The sequence below is a fragment of the Balaenoptera musculus genome, chromosome 19 (genome assembly GCF_009873245.2).
Source record: "Balaenoptera musculus isolate JJ_BM4_2016_0621 chromosome 19, mBalMus1.pri.v3, whole genome shotgun sequence".
In the NCBI taxonomy this organism is placed as follows: Eukaryota; Metazoa; Chordata; class Mammalia; order Artiodactyla; family Balaenopteridae; genus Balaenoptera; species Balaenoptera musculus.
Window position 1 is genome coordinate 31,289,044 of NC_045803.1, and position 16,015 is coordinate 31,305,058.

The 16,015-nt window shown below is 38.3% G+C and overlaps 1 protein-coding gene across 1 annotated transcript in view; it reads left to right on the plus strand.

The window, feature by feature from the left end:
* LPCAT2 (lysophosphatidylcholine acyltransferase 2) overlaps positions 1-14,931 on the plus strand; it is a 64,136-nt gene extending 49,205 nt beyond the window's left edge. Inside the window, exons 12-14 of the mRNA XM_036834524.1 lie at positions 4,788-4,886; positions 10,032-10,167; positions 13,245-14,931. Coding sequence (XP_036690419.1) covers positions 4,788-4,886; positions 10,032-10,167; positions 13,245-13,429 — 420 coding nt within the window. The 3' untranslated portion in view covers positions 13,430-14,931. The remainder of the gene's footprint in view (positions 1-4,787; positions 4,887-10,031; positions 10,168-13,244) is intronic.
* The last annotated feature ends 1,084 nt before the right edge of the window (positions 14,932-16,015 follow it).

The following is a 16,015-nucleotide window of genomic DNA, read 5'->3' on the forward strand; positions in this document are numbered from 1 at the left end:
TCTGTGGACACCATTATCACCATCATATAATATTTATGAAATACCACATGCGTGTAATTCTGAATTGAGCCAAGCCCAGAGATCACGTCCGCTTTCCTCAAGGGACTTGTAATTTAAACTTGGTCTGGGGAGCTACTTAAAACAGGTGTGGTTATATAAGGATGAGGCTGCTGCCAGCAGCCACACATTAATATCAGGATCCCTGTTTTAGAATATGGCCACTAGTATGTTAGGCATGGCTGTAATAATATAGCCAGGAAAGGGGAAATCTGCCAAGATGCCTTTTAAGGTCTCAGAGTATTAAGTTTATAATTTAACCTTTCCACATGATGGTTGGGGAAAAGAAAATGTAGCCCCACTTTTCTCCCCTCACTTCATTTTAAATGTTTTATGAAAGTTAAGACAATTATCTCACACTAGGGGTGGTATTAAGTATTTGTCTTGCTCTTCTAGTTAAGGGATTACCTACTTTTATGATTCTCCTCCTGCATGCACAGGGCAAAACATCCTGAAGTTACCTAAGTTTCTCTTTTGTTCTTTTCTGAATTTGTGTAAAATTTGACAAATAACCCCAGGCCCTAGAGTGGATCCCAGAAAATTTAGTCCAAAGTCTGAATTTTTCCAAGTAAACAAACCTTTGGCATTGTGTAGAACCAATAGCCTAACAAGTGATTGAATTTCTTAATTTCCATCCAATGGGTTTTTTTTTGTTGTTTGTTTGTTTGTTTTAGTTGGTGTTTTAAAGGCACATCTTCAGTGTAAGAGGGAGTATTTACCTGATAATTTTTTTCAAATGTTGCCTTTTCAACATGGAAGACTACTGATAGCCTAAGATGAAGGGCTTTCATTAATATAACTCCATCTCATTTTCACATTTCTAAAAGCAATACAATCAATGTAGTAAGTCGAAAATAATAATGATTTTGTTTAAATGTGAAATTATACATCTACATTTTTAAATTTCAAAATATCCCATATGATTTTGAAAAACACCTTAGTCTTGATATAATACACTGAATTCTATAACCTATAATAGCAGGAAAAAGAACTGTGTGTTCTGTACCTAAGAACAGCAAATGTCCAAAAACATTCAAAATTTGTATATCATCTTAAAGGTCACTTTTAAAATATTTTTTGAGTAATAGTGCATGTGATTTAAAAGTTGATTTATGTATCAACTTCAATCAGAAATTTCATCAGTAATATTGCACAACTAACCCATGGTCAGGCCTTAAAAAATATTTGCTGAGGCACCTGCAGGGCACTGATACTTAATGTACCTATTAATCTTGAAGTGCTTTCAGAATTACTTTTTTTTAAATGTCTATTTTTAATGCTAAGTGGATTAAAACAATTTAATTCCTAGAAAATTGATAATACAATTATGCAGGTGGGTAGAAATATGCTCTTAATAAGAATATTGAGGTAAACAGAATACCTCTTTCCTAACTCTCCTGGATAACTGAGAATTTATTGAATTTGAATAATAATACTCTTCCTGAGGAGTTCCATTGGTTTTTAAAGGAAAGAACCACAGCTTTGAGGAATAATTTTTTACCATGGGACTGATTTTAATTTGAAAAATTAAAGGAGTGTATTTTGCTGTATACTTTTTTATTATCTGTTTTTTAATATATTTTATCAACTTGCCTGCTTTAATTTGAATGATTGGGAGTCAGATTACCTAAATGTTAATTGTCATTATGGCAATAGTGAGTTCTGTGACCTCAAGTAAAACTTACATCTCAATTTTTCATTAGTAAAAATGAAGAAGTTGAATGGATGATTTCTAAGATTCCTTCCAGTTCTAAATTTTATTATTCTGAAATTGGAACCTTAAAATGTATTATTTTATTAGTCCTATAATGAAATCTCTCAGAATAATTTCTATGCTGCCTTTTTTCCTTCACATTACTAGGATGAAAACTTACATATAGTTTCCCATGTGATTGATTATCAAGAGTCTGCTTTAATATTCTTTTGTTGGTCAAAGCCACTCATATAAAACTGTTAAAGAAAACCAGGGGTCCAGAATATTACCTTTATTCGTGAATAGCAGTAATACTAAAGGTCTTTTACATTTCTCTTTCTCCATCTGAAAAATAAGCTATAATGCTTGACCTGTATTATACATAGGGTCCGGTAATACAGATAAAAATTGGATGCCTCACAATAAATCAAAGGCCTATTTCCAATCATACTACCTATGACCGTATCTTCTGTGTCCATAGATCACTCTTTTTTTTTTAATTTATGTAATTGAAGTATAGTTGACTTACAATGTTGTGTTAATTTCTGCTGTACAGCAAAGTGATTCAGTTATACATATATATACTTATTTTCATATTCTTTTCCATTATGGTTTATCACAGGATATTGAATATATTCATAGGTCATTCTTATATCTATACTTCAGAACTTCTTTTTTTTTTAATTTTAGAATTTTATTTTATTTTTTATACAGCAGGTTCTTATTAGTTATCCATTTTATACATATTAGTGTATATATGTCAATCCTAATCTCCCAATTCATCACACCACCACCACCACCCACCTCCCCTCCATTTTCCCTCCTTGGTGTCCATACATTTGTTCTCTACATCTGTGTCTCTATTTCTGCCCTGCAAACCGGTTCATTATACTTTAGAACTTCTATTCAAGACTTCTATGTTGCTTAGTAGAGAAAACCAATTGCAGAATAAATTTACCTTTATTGAGCATATATTCACGGTTCAATAAGCTGTTCAGCCTCTAAGTCCTAATGAACAACATCCCTCCATAGTATAGGAGAAAATTAAACGTTAGTGGCACAACAAGGAAAATTATGTCCCTTAAAACTCTACCTTCTCTGAAACTTCTGGGGGGATGAAAATATCGTAGCCATCAATTGTGATGGTGGTTACCCTGGTGTCTGCATTTTTTCAAAGAACATCAAACTGTACACTTAAAATGGATGCTTTTTATTGACTGTAATTGATACCTCAATAAAGTCGATTAAAGGAAAGGCAGAAAACAGCTGTCTTAGAGGCTGGTAATCGGACAAAAATGGAAGTCGGATGACCTGAGTTTTAAATCCCAGGAAGAAACCCTGTTACTTTAGGGAAATCTTGAATCCTCTGTTTCTACCTTCTCCAATGAGAAAGTGAAGGTAAATTATTCCTTTTTAGTTCCCACCCTGCAGCAAGATAAAGTAGTATGGTGACAGTGAGTCTTGGTTGCTTTGAGAAGCTGAGGAAAGCTACAAGATTTTTTTTCCCTAGAAAAATGTACATATAAAAAGGGCCGGGACTTCCCTGGCGGTCCAGGGGTTAAGACTCCACGCTTCCACTGCATAGGGCACGCGTTCGATCCCTGGTCAGGGAACTAAGATCCCGCATGCCCTGTGGCTCGGCCAAAAACAAAAAAACAAAAAAAAGGCACACCCTTTCAGGGGATTCACAGCCTTCCCTTTCAAGCTCATCTATGAAACCCCAGTGAAAAACACTGCCAAAGTGTCTTAAGGTGAACCCAAAGTATCAATAGTAGGTAAGGGTAGGTGAGGAAAAGGTAGCATCGTTTTTAGCACCTACCTGTGTGTGCTAGGCAATGGGAATACACTGCACAGAGGAAGGCAATCCCTGCCCTAGAGGAACTCTTGATGGTTGAAATGTAGACACTTAGTCACAGTTAAAGATTATGCTCTTATCAGTGCCAAACGTCTGCTAACCTGTCAAGTATCACACTTAGCTTTGTTGTTACTAGTTCATAGTTTATCTGGCAACATGAAGATCTTGCTGCCAAAATGATTCCACACCTGGGATTATAATCATTGTGCTTATTGTTCTCTTCCTTTCTCCCTCCTCCTCCTCTCTTTCCCCTCCATCTTTCTCTTCCACCCTCCATCTCACTTTTCCTTTCTCCTCCTCCCCTTTCCTTCTTGTTCTCTCTCTTCTGTCTCTTCCTTCCATCCTCCCTCCTTCTCTGCCTTGCCTCTCTCTCCCTTTCTTCCTCTCTTCCTTAAGCTCTCTCTCCTTTCTCCCCATTTCATCTTCTCAGTGTTCCCATCTAGGTGAGTAGTTCATGTGTAGGAAAAACTCTGTGTTCGGTCAGCATGGATTAGAATTATCAACCCCTTCTTTTATAATACCATCAAGAAATACCTGCTGAAGTGTATAGATATAAACATCATACGAATTACGTTTAGTTTCCAAGGCTTAGAAGTGCAGGATCTTCCAGGGCCCGATATCTATCACTAAGGGGCCCTTGAAGTTGCTCAGGTTTGCTTACTTTCTCCTGCTTTACTGCAGAGTAAGCACAGAAAGAAGAAAGAATGTAGCTGTGATTATTGCCTCAATTTGCCCCTTTCCTTTCCCTTCTATCTCCTACATGGAGAGAGTCTCTTAGTGATGACCCACTGGTGTTGGCCATCATGGCAGGCCCACCATCGATGGTGGAATGAAGGCTTCAGTCCCACCTAGGATGAAATCCCCCATCCTGCTTCCCAGAGTGGCTCCCATCAAGGCTGAGCTCAGGAACCCACAATGAGTGCCATACAGCCACTCTAAATGAACCTCAGTGATAAAATGTTTATATTGATCGCTCAACAGGAATATATTTTTCTTCCTTCTGAGTTGGGAATGGGTGGGCCGCTCACTAGCTGTTCTATCTCAGTGCGAACTTTTTTCCAAATCGGCTCAGTGCATGATGAGGCTGAGCTGCGTGGCATGTCTGAATTTTGCCTTGTGGGCTGTGATTAATAGTCATTCAACCAGTGGCCCTGCTAACTGATTTCTGCCATCCTTTCACAGAACCATGATGGCAGTATCGACTTCCGAGAGTATGTAATTGGCCTGGCTGTCCTATGCAACCCTGCCAACACAGAGGAGATCATCCAGGTGGCATTTAAGGTACTGTCAGCCCCACTGAAATCATCTTGGTCTGTCTCGTAAACAAGTGTTGACTCTAAGTGTATTATCTGAAAATCAGTGCATCTATTACGAGTGTTTATAGATCTGCTGTGACATGTACACGAGGGCAATGTGATTAAGACAATCGCTACCGAGAATAAAGAAAAGACAAGCATCCATTTAAGCAAAAAGAAAGTCTTTGGAAGCAGCCTAGTTAACAGCATTAAAATTGAAGAGCAGGTGATTTCATAAATTAGTTTAAAATTTATTCTTTTCAGCCTCCCCATTTTGGAGCCCCAAAGTGAGGTTTATAAATAAACACCACCTGTCTATAGTCATCCCAATTCACCAGGCAGAAAGTTTTCTGATCCATCCTTATTTTCTCACTCTGTATGTCAGAGGTATTTTAGGTGATCTTTTCCCGATGGAGTTTATTTTGTTGTGGTGGTGTCAGGTGAATACCATCATAAATGTCTCAAGTTTCCACTCTCTGTGTTTTCCTGTATATCACATATATTGTCACAGCAGTATGGGGGGTTGAGGGGCAGATGAATAAAATCCATGTCCCCCATCCCTAGCAGAAGTTAATGGAGGTTTGAATTATGAGAACTCAGATTCCATTTTATCACTTACATATGCAAAAAGGAGAGGGAAGAATACATTCCCAAAGTGTGTTTTGGTTCTTTGGAGACGAAAGGTGCTTTATCTAATTAGTATTTGAATGGGATGGTCCCTTCCATATTCTAATCTTACATGATCTGCTCTCAAGTAAAACAAAAACTTGATCTCACTTACCAAGCTGTGTATGTGGAATCTTATCGTACAGCTCTTTGAGTCTCTGCTTCATCCACCATAACAGCTGAGGACCTTCCCCATGCCTCTTCCCTACTCTTATTTCTTCCTGATTTTCTCTGAGAAGAATATCCCACTGTATCCTCAACAAGTGTTTTCCCCTCTGTCATCTAGAAAGACTCTCTTCCTCCCAGAGTCCTTTCTCATGTCTTGGAGGCCACCTGGGATAGCCTCACGAATTTCCATGTGTTCTATCCTTGACAGAGGAGTCCCCAGGTTGACTTTTTATTTCAGATTGGTTTCAACTGAGTTAACTGCTAGGCCTATAAAGAACCTAAGAGGTTGATGCTTAGCAGATGGTCTCAAGGCAAGGGCCAGAACCCTTTCCAAGCTGAAAACTTTTACAGACTTATTCATCATAAAACCTAAAATTATACACATAGCTAACTTATTCCAACCCAGACATTTCTGTTTCTGTTCTGGGATTGTCTGTGTGATTATAAGGTCAGCTGGGCAAGTGGTCACTTTGGGTTTACCAATGAAAGACCTGATAGAAAATTTGGCCCTTAATCATAGTAATTATTGTCTTTAAAGAAGTCCTGAGATTTTTCTCTAGCCTAGACCTTGGTTTTGAGGGGGGACAGGGAGAGGAAAGAAGGACCTAAAACTATAATTAGCTCTTTTTTCAGTAAAGCAAGTGTCATGTTTTACTTTGGTTATTTTTTTAACCTTCTCAGGCGTGTATGATGTTTTGGTTTTTTTGTTTTGTTTTGTTTAAGTGTCTATTTGCCTATTTTATTTTATTTATTTATTTTATTTATTTATTTTTTGGCTGTGTTGGGTCTTCGTTGCTGTGTGCGGGCTTTCTCTAGTTGCGTCAAGCAGGGGCTACTCTTCGTTACGGTGCACGGGCTTCTCACTGCGGTGGCTTCTCTTGTTGCGCAGCACGGGCTCTAGGCATGTGGGCTTCAGTAGTTGTGGCTCGCAGGCTCAGTAGCTGTGGCTCACGGGCTCTAGAGCACAGGCTCAGTAGTTGTGGCTCACGGGCTTAGTTGCTCCACGGCATGTGGGATCTTCCCGGACCAGGGATCGAACCAGTGACCCCTGCATTGGCAGGCAGATTCTTAACCACTGTGCCACCAGGGAAGTCCCTGTATGATGTTTTTGAAAATTATTTTGGCATGCTTCTATTTTTCATTTAGTAGTATCATTTTGTGTATATACAGAATGCATTCACACCCTTTTATTTGGGTAACACTTCACAGTTAACTTCCCATCTTTGATCATATTTCATCATCACGGTGACCTTTAGAGGTAGAGTATTAGTCAGCATTCTTCAGTTGTAAGCAGTAGGCATAGACTCTGGCGGAGGACTCGGTTGTGAGGACAGCAAGCAGGCTCCAGGGAAGACTCCGAAGCAGGCAGCTCCCGAGGTCCCAGCTGCGGGAGCTGCTCTACATCTCCCTTGGGCACTGCCGTTAGAGTGAGCAAACTCCAACGCCGTTCATCATTCAAATTCCAGGCAGAGTCCAAATGGTCTTGGACCATGTGCTTGCTAGGAAAGACAGGATGTTTTGATGCAGAGTGCCACAGCATTCCGTGCACTGGGGAGATATCGCTCCCCCATTCTCCAAGGAAAGTGGGGTGTTAAACCTTCTACCAGAGCCCAGAGCATGAGATTTACCTTAGATCTGGGAACTCTGTAGTAGGGAGGCTATTGGGAGCGATGAGGAATTGAGAGAAATGGAGGGGTTTTTGTGGGGTAGTTGTGACAAAGGACAAATGGAGAGGAAGTAAAAGTCCCCAGGATGGACATGTGAAGGAAACTTATACAGAAGGAAGAGCCATCAAAGCACCAGATTTAGATGATTGGATAAGTTGGTGAGAATTCTTTAGGAATGGAAGACTTTCACAGAAAAATTAGAGTTTGTGAGAAGGTGGGGGGAGGTTGTGACTGAATCCTGGCAGTTAATGTCTGAAGTCCAAGGCCCATAAAGAGCCCCGGGGCTACTGTTGTGAAAAACAAATGCTAGCTAATTCACTTTGCACTTTCCAGCTATCTTATCGTCCATTTAGGGGCTGAGTAGTAGAAAATGGACTAAGAGTCCTGTGCCTTCTTATCTGGGGGCAGCAAATCACAAGTTCGAATTATATTTTTCTCTTCCCACCCTAGTGGACAATTAAAACACTATTCAGTATTTGCTTATTGTTCTTTTCATGATTATCACACCTTATCCAATGCCTGTTTTTGATCGTGTATTTGATCAGAAGTGGATACCTTAACAGCAGGAACTGTAGATCTCTGCCTGCATTTGGGCGACAGCTTGACCATTTACAAGCTGTGTGACCTTGGGAAAGTTACCTGGCTTCCTTGTTCCTCAGCTTTCTCATCTGTGAGATAGGGCTAATAACAACACCTCCCTTACATAAGACTATTATTAGGGTTAAATGAGTGTGTAAAGTGATTTGAACATGTTGGTTCAGTGCCTGCAAAGAGTCCGTGTTGATATGAAAAAATGTTAATACACTGGAGAGGATTATGAATATGGCATATTAATTATCTATCAGTTACCCCTGCTTTGCTGCTTGACTTTCAGTCTATCCCACCCTTTTCCCTCTGCCTATAAACATATTCAGTCTCTCCCTTCCTGAAGGCAGCCTCCTTTTGTACGTGGCTATTACCCCATTTATCTCCTGTGCTTTATTCCATAATTTCTTAAAAGAAGAACCATGCCTGTTGCCTCCATGCCTCACCTCTCTAGTCATTGCTTGATTCCCGTTACCATCCGTCGCCAGGATCTCCTAATTGCCAAATCCAGCAAACCTTCTTGCTTCTTGCTTGGCCTTCCTATGCCATTTTACTCTGTTGGCCATTACCACAGTCAGAGTTTCTTCCTCTTTCCTGAAAACCTTCCCTAGCTTCCAAGATGCATGCTCTTTCTTTCTGCTTCTCCATCTCTCTGGCTGGTGCTTCTGAGTTCTTTTGGCCGGTTCCTCTTCCCTGCACACACCTCAACTCTTGCTGTTCCCAGGGCTCTGCCTTACTTTGTGCATTTTCCACAGAGAAGCTCAAACACACTCACTTCAATCCTTACCTGAATTCATATCTCAAGCGTTATCACTCTCCTGAGCTGATGTGCTGAATCTTACTTCCTCCTGGCACTTCTGACTCAAATTTAAGCTCTCCAGGTCTAACCCTTGATCTCATTGGGAACCTGTTTTCCCACTCTTGGTAACATAACCCACTTTCACCCGCTTGCCCAAGATAGAATCCCTCAGCCGTCTTTAGCTCCTTCTTTTCCATCACTACAGACCTCTAATTGATATGTAAGTCCTGTCTTTGCTTCCTTATAAATTCTGTCTCTTCCTGCCCTTCCTGCTTCTCCACCCCAGACTCTTAATTCCTGCCTCTAGTCTTTTCAACTTTCTGCCCTCTCTCCATCCTCCACACTTTGCCTCAGAGAGCTCCCTCAGTTCACAGGCAGTCACCCCACAGCCCTTCCCATCATAATCCTGCAGGGGTAGATGAGGCCTTATATGTCCATCATGATCTGATCCTTGCTTGTCTTTCTCTCTCCTGACTTGAGCCCCAGGCAACTGCCTGCCAGTCCTTGTATGTTCTGGGAATATCTCTTCATGTTTTAAGACCCAACTCAAATGTCATAAAGCCTTCCCTGATCTCTCCAGGTAGGATTCATCTTGTTCTACACAGGACTCCCATGTGCTTTTGTACTTACTATGGTTATAGCGCCTATTTTTTCCATGTGCTTTTGTACTTACTATGGTTATAGCGCCTATTTTTTCCATGTGCTTTTGTACTTACTATTGTTGTAGCCCCTATTTTTTTTAAAGATTTATTTATTATTTTATTTATTTATTTTATTTATTTTTGGCTGCGGCACACAAGATCTTTTGTTGCAGCGCACGGGCTTCTCTCTACTTGTGGCGCACAGGCTCCAGGGTGCATGGGCTCTGTAGTTTGTGGCATGGGGGTCTCTCTAGTTGAGGCGCGAGAGCTCAGTAGTTGTGGCGCGTGGGCCTAGTTGCCCTGCGGCATGTGGGATCCCAGTTCCCTGACCAGGGATCAAACCCGCAACCCCTGAATTGTAAGGCAGATTCTTTACCACTGGACCACCAGGGAAGCCCCTGTAGCCCCTATTTTAATCCTATCTCTTTCTACCACTAAACTATAAGTATTGTGAAGGCATCAGATACCATACTTATGGACGTATATCCCTAGCCCTCGGCACAATGAATGTCTGAATTACTAAAGAGTTTATTTTTTAAGATTATTCCATACCACCATTGCTCTGGAGGAGCTCATTCTTAGACTTTATTTTCTTTTTCCTTCAGCTCTTTGATGTTGATGAGGATGGCTTCATAACAGAGGAAGAGTTCGCCACCATTCTGCAGGCTTCCCTTGGAGTGCCTGACCTTGATGTTTCTGGTCTCTTCAAGGAAATAGCCCAGGGGGATTCTGTTTCGTATGGTGAGTAGGCAGTTTGGCTCCTGATTCGGTGTTCTGTACAGTGTACAGCGTACATCCAGACTATGACTGACCCTCATACAAGAGTGTTGTTTCCCCCCACTAATATGTTAACAATAGAATTAATAGTAACAATGATGATGATACTAATAATAGTCGTAGTGGTGTAATGGTAGAAGCTAATTATTGAGGACTTACCATATGCTAAGCACTCTTCACACATTTTATATATATTAATTCATTTATTCTTTATAGCAAGCCTATTCGATCAGTACTCTTCATTATTCTTATGTTACTGAGATGCAAAGAATTTAAGTGACTTACCTAAGATCATCTCCTAGAGAATGTCAGAGTTGTAGCCACGGTAGAGGGATATGGACTGAGGGACCCACAGTAATAACAGTAGCTAAACCATCTATTAATGTTTCCTGTTAGTGGCTTAGATGAGCTTTCACGTTCATTATCTCACATCATGTTGATGGCACCCCTGTGAGGTAGGGACTATCGTGGAGGAAGACCTTGTGGCCAATGGCAGGTCCGTCCACCGGTGACCAGCCTTTCTCCTGATGGCTCGAGTCCACACATGAAGACAAGTCCCCTAAGGGCTGAAGGGATGGTTCATCAGTTTCACAGTGTCCTTGGGAAACACACCTCAGTGGAGAGGCCCCTGCCTTAGCTTTGATGTGATCGTAGATGTCAGCGTGGCTTATCTTCCCCAGTCTTCTCTCGTGGGCCAGAGGGGGATTCCTCTTGAATGCCTTTTTCCTTCCGGTGTTCAAAGAGTTTCAACCTGATAACTTTGATGGGATGGGGGAATTAGTTCACAGACTTCTCTTACTCTTCTGTTTTTAATTACTGTCACTTTGGCTGTCCTTATTCTATTTTAGGTAATTAAGTGCCTAGGGCACTTACTCTATTAAGTTCATTAAAAAAAAAAGAAAGAATAAAATGGGAAGTATATACTGATATAAAACTTAAGAGTCATAAACCCTATGTGTACTAATTCTCTGACCATTTTCATTGCATAGTTAATACTCTGTATTACTCCAAACTACAAATTTTGAAAAACTATTTGGAATAACTATTTCAATGGAAGCTAATACTAAGAATTATTTGTAGGTAGTCATATTTTTACCTGTCAGTTTTAATATGTTTTTAGGGAAATCTACTCTGTTTTTTGGAGTTCAACCTTTTTCTTTTTAGAATACACAGAATATCTCCCTTTCCCCAATATTATGCAAGCCCACTTTTTTTTGCAGGAATGTTTGAGGTATTTAAGTATGATTTTATGAAAGAATAGGTATAGAAATGTATCATGAATGTTTACATTTACATTATTTAAATGTTATTGTTTAAATTGTTTTCATTCTTGGTTTTCCTTTAGCCAAATTAATGCCCAAATTCCACTTATTGCCAGCTCTCAGCACTTCTAGAAATGAGTTACTCTTTAATGCCACTAGCATCCCCAAAGAGGACAGAGAGCCTTGATCTTTTGACCAGAGCACAAGTCTTAAAATTAAAGCTCGTGGTTTCAGTAGATCAACACTCCTGCCCACGTATCTTAGAAGTCACTTACGTCCTCTGTGTCTCCGTCATTGAAATAGACTCATGCAGATAAATCTTTATTTTGGATGTTAAGAAAGAACAATTAATAGCTTGCCTAATTTGGAAATATAAAGTGCTCTGTTAATGCAAAATAATGTTGTAATTGCAAAGAATGATCTGGGCTCTATCTGGTGACTTCCTCATCACTAAGACCTGTTTTTATCTTATAGAGTTGCTAGATAGTCTAATGTGCCATGAAGTAGACAATTGGTTATCGGAGGATTTTTTTTTTTTTTTTTTAGTGAATGGATAGAAATAGGATATTGGGTTAAAAGCCTTTTATTATAGAGTCAAATAGCAAGCTGATTCAAAGACCAGGCTCGCTTTGCTATATAAGCTCAATAAAGTTTTCTCCATCCAAACAGAAGAGGAGAGAGAAATGTCAAACTTGAGGGTAACATCATATTTCAGAAACTCCAGGTTACCGGAGGCTTGGGGTTCAAATTCTTATGGTTAATTTTGTAAGCCTGCTATACTCTACCTCACTTCCTAAATCTCAAACATCTGAGATAAAAGGAGGCCTACTACTCAGGGGTCTTGTGATATGATTAGTGAATATTGTACACTCTACTCGCCCTTACTGATCATAAGTCAGGGCTCAGCTTTTCAAGATGATTTATTTCTTTACCAGAGTTAAAGTTTAAAATAGTTTTAAAAGCCAGTAATAGAGAGTCCTGGGTAATAAATTTTGTTAACATTTTTTATTACAAAAAAATAATAAAATTACATAAAACAAATAAAACATAATCATAGAGCACAACAAAGTTTTACAAATGAACACTTGTGTAACTACCACTCAGGTCAAGGAATAGAGCTTTTCAATAACTCTAGAAGCCTCCATGTGCCTATTCCCAAACAGAACCCCTTCCTCGGTCTTAAAGGAGGGAACTGCTGACCTGACTTAAAAAGGAATCTCTGCCTGCTTTGTTTTAGCATTTCACCACAAAAGTACACATCTTTAAATATATTTTAGTTTTGCCTAAGTTTTTGAACTTTACATAATGGTCTCATACAACATGTGTTCTTTTGCATCTGGCTTTTTTCATTCAACATTATGGTTTTAAGATTCATCCACATTGTTACAACACAACTATTCATTCATCTTCATTGCTGTGTAGCACTTTGTTCCACGAATATGCCATGATTTACTTAGCCATTCCAACTGTTGACAAACATTTGAATTGTTTCCATTTTTTACCTATTATGAATAATGTTGCTGTGAACATTCTCATACATGTCTCCCAGAACACAATATGCACAAATTCTCTCGCTTATATACCCTGGAATAAAGTATGCATATCTTCAACTTGACTAGATAATGGAAAAAACTATCTCCCAAAGTGGTTGTATAATTTATAGGGGTTGAGTAATAGACTTTTGCAATCATTGTATTATTAAGATCATATGTTAATCTGCATCATGCCAAAAGAAGATTCACCTCAATTTATTGCAGTTTGTTTTTTCTCCTCTTTTAGAGGAATTTAAAAGTTTTGCCCTAAAGCATCCAGAATATGCTAAGATATTTACAACCTACTTAGACCTCCAGACGTGCCATGTGTTTTCATTACCAAAAGAAGTCCAAGCAACTCCCTCAGTCGTAAGTAATAAAGTCAGCCCTGAAAGTCATGAAGAGAGTACCTCAGACAAAAAGGACGACTGAAAGCAAACATTCCTAATAAGGAAAATGCGGTGGCTTTTACTTGAAATTTCAAAGGCGTTTATTGATAGTATTTTATTTGTGATTGAGTAATGATGTTTAAAATAGAAAGCTTTTTTATAAAAAAAAGATAGATTTTCTTACTGAAATGCTTCTATTCACATGTGTTTATCAAGTAATATTCATTTTCTTTTACATTATATTTTGCTATACTGATAGGCTTATTGGCGATAAAGATGTTTTTATGGATTTTCCAGGTTAATTTGCATATCCAAATGAATGAAATGGTCTCCCTTATTTACTGATGAGCATTAATCAATGCTGCAAAAAGTTTTAAAAGTATAAATAATTTTTCATCACTTTCCTCTAAAGAAATAAGGTTAGCTTTAATCCCTTCCCATTCTAGAAATAAGAATGAAGAGTCTGAGGAACGTTGCAGAATTTTATACCTTTAACTTCACAGATTCATTTTTTCCATTTGCATTTCAGTTTCTTGGATCACTGAACATGGGGGGATTGGAAGGGAGAGCTCCGCTAATTAGATGAGACTTCTTAAAAACTCATATTCTCTTGACCATGCATCCCTATTGTAGATTTCCTTAACCACCTGCTAAGGAGATCATAACCTTTTGCATGATCTACAGATTTAGAACTTTGTTTTAAAGACAACAGCTATGGCCAAAGGCTATGTGGGAATTGCCTTATTGAAGGTAACATTAATTGCCTAATGAGAAAAATTGTTTGCCACAGAGTTTAGTTTAATTTGAGTTGGGTAGTTTAGAATGTAGCCCTTGCCCAGTAAATGAATCAGATTTACTTTATTTATATATTATTAGAATTAATATATTTTATCATCTAAGTGGGAGTTTTATTGTGTCCTCTCAAATTTTAGAGCTTGCCTGAAATATCTACAGGGAAAATACGAAAGGTTCCAAAGTATCACCAAAAGCTAAGGAATCCAAAAACCTACTTTATTAATGCAAGACCACAATTTAACCCCCAGGCAGGAATTTAACAGTGATATTTTTTTCCTTTAGGTTAAGCAATAATTTCCCTCAAGTGCCATTTTATCATATGTCACGCATGCTTACTAAAAAGTTTCATCCTTAAGTATGAAGGATGAAACAGTATGATTGTTTGCTTTTTACATATCTTAAGCTATTTAGACAAAGCATTGAATAAGCTGAAAACAATTTCTTAAGTAATTAGGAAAGTACATGTTTATAATATTGGTTGTCATATGCAATTGAATGTATGTATTACTCAGGTACCATGATTTTTATCATAGAAAACCCACATATTAATCCCATTAATCATGAAAAAGTAGCATTTTAAATTACAAGCTTTCTGTGAGGCTCTTGAAAGTGATCCCATTGTTTTCCTGTTTTAAAGTAATATTTTATGTTCTTTAATTCCACTTATGCCAATGTAATATTCCTATTTTATTATGTTACTGAACAAACTTGCTACATAAAATTCTTGGCAATTAAAAATTCTGGTTTTGCCATTTTGTCTGAAATGTAATATACCTTTTTAATATCGTGGTTTGAACGTAAGTTTGCATATTTACGAATGTGATTAATCATTTTTGTTTGCATTTAAGCCTTATGAAATGTCAGACATAATTTTACTCTAATGAAAGACTCAAATTTTAGCCAAAGCAGCAATAGTTATTATTCCTAAAGAAGTTGACTTTTGACTGGTAGGGTGTATGTAATAACACAAGTCATGACCGTCAGTACTACTACCAACTAGACCTCTACTTTTATGCTATCTAAACAAAGATTTCCTTCAAAGAGTTTTTTCTCCTCTTAGAATTTAAAGTAAGAAATTAAATTTAACTAAGTCAGTTAAATGCACTGTGGTTTTATATAATAGTTTGAAAAAACGAGGTTACTCTTTGAAATGAGAAATACTAGATCCTAAGACCTATACACCATAAAAATTTCCATCAGAACAGTTCTATTGAAGGATAACGACATACTGAATGCTTATAGCACAAGTTGCTTGCATTATGCATATTTAATTCTCCTTTGCCAATGCTTTTAGAGTGTTGGAAGGCTGAGTGTGATCGCTAGTAGTGCTACCTCTAATGGATATTTAAAAGAGCCCCTTTTAGAAGACACATGGTCTGCTGTCTGCATGAGGCACAGCAGTACAGATATCTGACTCCCAGACTCAGGAGCTCTCCCTTTCAGACTGTTACAGATGCAAGGCGGATAGCTGATGGCAGTTAATTGATACACCATTGACTGTATTGGAACAAGTGGGCTCTCGACCACAAAGGTCCTTGTGGAATTCTTATAAAGGAATCCCTAAAGAGGATTAATTAAAAGACACTAGTAAGAAACCATTCCCTAGGAAAGCATACATATTTATAATTCTTTTTTTCTTTTCTATTCACTTGAATGGACTTTTCCATTTTTGGTAAATTGTTATACCAGAGTATTCCATCGATGCCATGCTGTGAGTTGATAGAGGCAAAGGCCCTCACAAAGTTCTTGACATATATCCAACATACATATCACGTATACATATCATAAACAATGTAGAAGGTATTTATATACTGCTTTTTCACTTGCCATATAA